This window comes from Amblyomma maculatum, chromosome 3, assembly GCF_055883805.1.
Source record: "Amblyomma maculatum isolate TAMU_Amacu chromosome 3, ASM5588380v1, whole genome shotgun sequence".
Lineage (NCBI taxonomy): Eukaryota > Metazoa > Arthropoda > Arachnida > Ixodida > Ixodidae > Amblyomma > Amblyomma maculatum.
In genome coordinates this window covers 76,470,001-76,477,716 of record NC_139346.1, presented here as the reverse complement: position 1 = coordinate 76,477,716, position 7,716 = coordinate 76,470,001, and the positions used below count along the sequence as shown (strand labels likewise).

At 47.9% G+C, this 7,716-nt stretch overlaps 1 protein-coding gene across 1 annotated transcript; it reads right to left on the bottom strand.

Annotated features, from left to right (window-relative positions):
- Positions 1-483: 483 nt before the first annotated feature.
- On the bottom strand, positions 484-2,546 carry LOC146195016 (sulfotransferase 2A1-like). The gene is made up of 2 exons (XM_084596699.1): positions 2,538-2,546; positions 484-1,452 (listed from the first exon to the last, which is right to left on the bottom strand). The coding sequence occupies exons 1-2, from the start codon at positions 2,544-2,546 to the stop codon at positions 484-486; spliced, it is 978 nt and encodes a 325-aa protein (XP_084452825.1).
- Between the last annotated feature and the right edge of the window lie 5,170 nt (positions 2,547-7,716).

The window sequence follows — 7,716 nt, the reverse complement described above, 5'->3', positions numbered from 1 at the left end:
AGAGAAGTGAAGTGTTGAGGACTGAGTTCCGAAGCGCACTCAGAAATGGCCGGCAAAATATATGAACAATAAAGAACGCGTTTGCTTCAAACGTGCAGACACAGTTTCCATGTTTACATTTGGCGACACCAGAAGCTATAGTGGATGATTCGTGGTCACGGTCTTCGAGCTAAATTTTTTAGTGGTCCAATAAGCTCTGCGGCCTCAGCCAGCAACAAACAGCGCACATTTATAGCAGATGACATGTTTCGTATATGGCACATGCCATTCTGTTTTCATACATAGCGTAGGGCAGGAAAAGTTATTTTGCTCGTGTTGTCAACGTATAATAGTGAAAGTCGTTTATTACCGACAAAACAATGAACAACTCTAACTTTAGGAGATCTAACATATACACGCAGTGACGGACGGCGAGTGTTCAGGCCATGCTTAGATTAAGATATTTTACGCGCTAGATTTTTTTATATTACCCTATTCTAGGCTTTACAAGGATAGCTGCAAGTCCTTCCAGATGCTCATGATTTCCGGCGTTCCAGCGGTCTTCTCCGCAATTTTCGCCTTCATGCGCTCCACCTGTTCCGAAGAAAACGTGCTCCTCCAGTCTCCCACACACGCTTTTCGTACAAAGCCACCTGCGGAGCGCATCTGTGTCTTGTAAACCGGATTGTTCCGGTACACCTCCAAAGATGCGATACGTTTCTCCGGAGGCAAGTCTAACTCCTTCCGCATCCACTCACTTGTCGAATCAGTTAGGACTGTCCTCATGCTTTGTGCTGAACACGAGTCGAGGACCTTCTGCAAAAGGGATTCGCTTCCTCTCAAACCACTGCCATACTCTTTTCCCAGAAAATCAGCTATCCGTAACACCCAATGCGGCGTATCTTTTTTCAAGTCCTCGTATGTTAAAAGCAGCACGTTGAGGTCATTGCGGTGCGGGTACCATGAGAGGAGATGCTCGAAATAATCTATGTGTAGCAGGTGGTTGCCAGACAAAAATAGATTCAGAAAGCTGTCAAAGGACAGTTCCTTGTCTCTAGGTGTGAACTGCTTGAAGAAGTGGTAATATGACACGCAGCAGTCATAAGGATTTCTGGTTATGTAGATGTACTTGGCTCGAGTGGAGTAGGTAATCATGTGGTGTGGAAAATGGGTTTTGAAGGCTCCTGGGCGACGCATCTTTCGTATTCCATCATCTCCGACGATTTCTATGATGGGCGAGGACAGCATGAAATCCAGCGTTGTCTTGGGTGGATTCCCGTCGGTGAAGATGCTGGATACGATGTATTGAGCCCAAGTTGTTCCTGACTTGGGATATCCGGTGATGATGACATCATCGTCACGAGGAACGTAGGTACTAGCAAAGCGGGCGTTGTTGACGCCGGAATCCCTAATCATCTTCAAACCATCGATCCAGCATGGTGGTCTGAATCCATGACTTTCCTCTCTACGGTCCTGCGAACAGAGTGGTAAAAGTGATTTGGTTAACTTGGAAGAAATAGCCCTTTAAAAGGAATTCCTAAATATTGAATCCTCTTTACGGAAGACTGTAATTTTTTGGCAGGAACAATCCGGGAAATTCAGTTACTGCAATTTAGTTTGAATGCTTAGAAATTGCTGATATAATCACAAGATATCATGTTAGGGTAAAGTAAGTCAATAAGTCAATACACACTACAGTTTTGTCTAGCTTGCATTTGCTGCAGACGACACGCTATGCCTTACGTAACCATAGCCGCAAAGTAAAATAAGCCAACACAAGTTCTAGTCTCCACAACATCCATGAACATGACCACAATATCCACGGATAACTATGAGGCATGTAATGAGTGGAATACTCAATTTCCTGCACACTTTCCTGATTGTTACACAATAATTTAAGGTAGAGTACACTAATTCTGATAGCCCTCTTCTGCAGAGGCTACGCTTGCAATAAATGACTTCATCTCTTTTCTCCAATAAAATAGAAGCAAAATGTGTCCGACCTAAGTATTTAACATAGGATCTTTATAAAGCCTTACGAACCCTGCTTTTTATTGGCATCTGATTTGGACCCCAGCGCACGAATCTTTTAGTGGCAACAAGGCTGCTCAAACCTGGCTCGAGGTCTCTACTGCCCAGCAGGTCGGAATGAGCAAGCTGAGGAGGCTACAACAGAGAAGGGCGTCTGCTGTCATAATATGATGTAACGCAGTATTATAGAAGGCAGCGTTTGAAACTACCCCCTTCAGATGGAAAACAGATGATTGTATGGAGGCATCTGCAAGCAGATATTTATCCAAATCAGGTCTTAAACAAATATCTATTTCTAGAATTTCAAGATGAGAGCTGCAGGATCTGCGGAATGAGCGGCCCCCTGAACCATATAATATATGAATGTTTGCATTCCCCAGGCCGGGCAAACAACATTAATGGTAGAGGAGCCTGAGAGGCTTTGCTGGAAAGCCCAACCCCGGAACACCAGCTACTAGTTATTCGACTGGCTGAAGAGGCCGCCGAAATCCAGGGGATTTTGGCCAGCACCTAGAGCGCATTCTCACTTGCCCCATGGCGCCTCTCCACTAGAGGCGAAGACCTGGGAAAGAAAAGAACCTTTTTTCTGGGAACATAAAGTTAATTCACACGCTCACTGCTCTTAACCAGTGTGATTAGCATGCCAATTACTGAATCAATCTATGAACTTGAAGAGCAATCAAGTAAGAAGTGAGAGCAGGATATGGGAGGCGTTCACACCGAATCATGTGTCAATAATGTGCTGTCTTTATGCAGGCGCCTCCAAAAAAAATGAGGGATGCTCAGCCTTCGCCTGAAGATTAGGTGCGAAGCACCTTTAACACGGTCTTTAATTTGCGAATAGTTTTTGTAGCGGAAGCCTCACTACGGCAGATAGTTCGAGCGGTCAACGTAGCATCGGTTTTCACCTTCAAGTGACCTTGACAGATGCTTCGCGTTTCCTTTCTTATAAACTAATTTCGCGTGGCACTAAATTTGACCTTCAAGTGACCTTGACATAATGAAGTGAGAGTGTCCTTAATTCCGTGCTGTCCACCCGAAGTATACTGCGCCTTCCTTTCCCTAAAGAGGCATCCAGAGAACGAAATCCTGGTCGCCATGGGTGACTACAACAAAGAACGAACGCATAAAACGTGCTTCGTGCCATTCTGTGACCATCTAACTGTTAAAGTAGAAACGATGGTAGAGGGGGCAATTACCCGCATAATGAAGGTAGTTGACGCCAGGTTGGCTACACTCCCCATCCAACCATCCCCCACTTCTTTCTTCCCAAGCCATCCCTCTATCCAACCACCAATACCCCCCTCCGTAGCACCCCAAGTGCAGCATGATGGCAGCTCATCCTCACTCCCTCTCCAACCATCCCCCACTTCTCTCTTCCCAAGCCATCCCTCTATCCACCCACCAAGCTATCCCTCTATCCAACCACCAATACCCCCCTCCGTAGCACCCCAAGTGCAGCATGATGGCAGCTAATCCTCCAATTCTTAAGGGCAACAACAACCCACTAATAATCTGGCATTGGAACTGCCGGAGCATTAAGCGAAAGCGGGATCCTCTAGTGCAACTTATTACTAGCAACTCGTCACCCCCAGACCTTATACTTCTACAAGAAACTCGTATAGCACTCAACATACCAGGATATACAGCATACCATGCACCTAGCGTGGACAAGCCCGTGGTTACAACCTACATCAGACGCACACTCAGACACACAATACACGACTATACACACGAGGTAGCACACATTACCGTAGAAATTATACCGAATGATGTTACTAAAGAATCATTAATAGTCTCCAATATATACAACCCTCCTAGTAGCCCCGCATCTCGGTGCGCGAATCTAATTAGGACCATAGCAAAGGAAGCCAAGAAAACACCTTTATTAATAGCGGGGGACCTAAACTGCGCACACGCTGATTGGGGATACAGCCGTACAAACAGCAGAGGAGAGGTTCTGTCCAATCAAATACAGCAGTCACAGCTATCCGTACATAATGATTTTGAAATGCCCACCAGACAGGGTACAGTTGGTATTATGGATACCAGCCCAGATCTCACGCTCGGCAGACACATCCCGCACCTGAAATGGGAACGAACCGGACACACATTAGGCAGCGATCATTATATCATCGCTCTAACCCTTGAGGGACCACAGTGCACGCCAAAGACATATAAGCATCGTTTGGTGAACTGGGAAAATTTTCGAAAACAACGACAAAACACCCCTGCTGAAGACAACATAGAATTAAGGCAATGGGTGCGACAACTACTTCAGGACCAGGAAAATAATACGCAGGTCATTGATACAAACGAAGATGTGCCAACGTTAGATGTCAGAATGGCGCATTTACTTGAGGCCCACCGTAGTTTAAATAAACGGTATGCCACACAGAAGCACAACCGCAAACTTAATCAGAAGATTCATGATCTGGCCACCCAAATTGAAGACTATGGAGCGCAATTGTTTCAGCAGAATTGGACACAAATATGTGAAGGGCTAAAAGGAAATCTCACCACAAAGCGTGCATGGCACCTACTTCGGCACCTTCTGGACCCAACCCAGAGCAAGACATATACACGAAACATAATAGCTAGACTAACCCATCAACACAGAGATGACACAGATGCCCTACTAGCTACTCTAAAGCATATGCACACCACCCCGGGTCAACCACAATCCCTTCCCTCCTATGCAGGAGGACCAAATGATATATTAGATGCTGCAATAACGACATCAGAAATACGGGCAGCACTTCACAAGCTCAAGAACACAACGCCAGGCGAAGATCAGGTTTCAAATGCGGCGCTAAGAAATCTAGATGATAAATCATTGGAGCAAATAACGGACCTCTATAACAAACACTGGGAAGAAGGGACACTCCCAGCAGAATGGACACACGGGAAAGTAATTCTCATACCAAAACCCAATAAGCCAATTTCCCCAGCGAATATGCGCCCAATATCGCTCACCTCAAACTTAGGAAAACTCTTTGAACAGGTTATACTAGCTCGGCTAACTGCATACATGGATGACACGGACCAATACCCGCACTCAATGGTCGGTTTCAGGCCCCGTCTATCTACGCAGGACGCTATGCTGCAGCTAACGTCAGCAGTGCTTGACCCACATATACCAACGCATACTAAGGCGATACTAGCAATAGATCTCAAAAAAGCGTTTGATAATGTACAACACACAGCAATCCTACAGGCACTCACGAACATTCAAACTGGTCCTAGGCTTTACAACTACATAAGAGCCTTCCTTCAGCACAGGACAGCCACACTTCACATCGACAATCTCCACACCTCACCGTACGCGCTTGCCAACGTGGGGACGCCGCAAGGCTCCGTTCTTTCCCCGTTTCTGTTCAACATTACCCTTATCCCCTTAACCGCAGAACTACAGAAAATCCCTCACCTCGGTCACACCATATACGCCGATGACATCACACTCTGGACAACACACGGATCAGACGGTGAAATCGAAGACACGCTACAAACAGCAGCAGACACGATAGCCAAGCTTACCGCAACAATCGGATTAGAGTGCTCCCCAGAAAAATCAGAATTACTAATCATACCCCCTAAAGGACGGACCTACCAAAGCCCCATAGAAATTAGAATTCAGGGAAGACAAGTACCACAGGTTCATACCATCCGCATTCTGGGACTATACCTGCAACAGGATGGAAAGAACGTCGACACATTTAAGCGGCTCAAAAAGGCCGTCGCAAACACCACACAACTCATAAAAAGGGTGACAGGACGCGCACATGGGCTTCGAGAGGCGGACACACTTCGAGTAGTGCACGCCTATACCCTCAGCAGAATTCTTTATGCTACACCATACCTCAAACTATCATGCAGTGAGGTCCAGCAAATAGACTCATTAATTCGGCAAGCAACAAAGGCAGCACTTAAATTACCGAAAAGCACTAGTAACGAGAGACTACTCGAACTTGGAGTCCATAATACAATACATGAACTTCGAGAGGCCCATTTACAAGCACAATACCTCAGATTAGCTGCTACAACTACCGGACGACATATACTCACTAAGCTAGGCATCACTATTCCTGCAAACAATTCATCCCTATTAACACTCCCTAGCCAAATTTACACTTCAATATATGTCAAACCATTACCGCGGAACATGCACCCCCACTATGACCAAGGTCGCAGGAAGGCGCGCGCGGCAGCGCTCCACAAATGGTACGGGAATGAGCCCGATGCCGTTTGGGTAGATGCCGCCTGCGATGAGAGCGGAGCCACTGCAGTTGTCCACAACCCCCACACTTCTCCCTTAACTATTGAGCTTCCTTCAGGCACGACCCCTGAAGAAGCCGAGGAGACCGCTATAGCTATTGCTCTGGCATACACCGATGCCAGTTACATACTCAGTGATTCAAAAACTGCCATTCTAAATTATGCCAGGGGCCGGGTTCATCCTCCGGCGCACCACTTGCTGCACATGCCCACCTCCCACCTCCCCCGACGGATTGAGCTCATCTGGGTGCCTGCGCACTCGGGAAATCCCGGCAACGAGGCTGCCGACTCCTTAGCCCGAGGGTCTAGAAACCGGGCACAGGCGGACCTCATGGGGGATTTCTCGAAGGATCGTATGCACTCGTTTGCTGAGTTCACCGCAAACTCCCGCGCTGAGCGCCTCATCTATCCGTCACCCCACCCATCCCTCACTATCAGAGAGCAGTCAATCTGGCGTCGTCTGCAGACACGAACTCTACCGACACCAGCTCTACTTTCGAAATTTCAGCCGGTATCCCCCATATGCACTTTGTGCTCCCACCCCAAGGCCACTCTTACCCACATTCTTTTATCCTGCCCTGCGTCTCCTCCCCCCGCCGGGCCGGTGCCTCTCCGAACCTGGGAGGACTGGGAGACCTCACTGCGATCAGCGGACCCGGCCAGGCAGAAGATCGTCGTCAGCCGGGCCGCATACGTCATGGATAAACATAATATGAACGTTTAGATTGTGAGTGGGGTCGTGCGGAGACCCAGGAGGCCTGCGTGCCTCGAATTCTTCTGCAAATAAAGTTTTTTCCTCCTCCTCCTCCTCCTTCGTGCCAATGACACGAGAGGACTTGGATTTGCACCAATGCCAGCCAAATACCACAACCCAATGAGGTGCCAGTTTAGGCTTGGTTCTCCAACGCAAGGCTGTAAATTCGACAATGCAGGTAAGCAAGATAGAAACAGTCTCAATACTTCACAAACCATCGCAGCATATTCATTGGTATTGTCCGCTCCTGCATCGCCTGTCAGCGCCGCAAGGCACCCACACCTCGTGCGTCTGGCCCCTTACAACCACGTCCATGCCCGGCCCACCATTTTGACCGCGTTGGAGTTGACTTTTACGGGCCACTTCCCTGCACGGTCTTTGGGAACCGGTGGATTATCGTCGGCATCGACCACCTCACCCGGTATGCCGAGACCGCCGCTTTACCCGCCGCTACTACTCGTGAAGTTGCCCTGTTCATGCTACATCATTTTGTTCTTCGCCACGGCGCGCCACGAGAGCTGCTGAGTGACCGAGAATGCGCCTTTCTTTCCAACGTCGTTGAAGCTCTACTGGCCGAATGTCGCATCATACATCGGACCACAACAGCCTACCACCCTCAAACTAACGGGCTGACTGAGCGCTTCAATCGTACTCTTGAAGATATGCTCACAATGTAC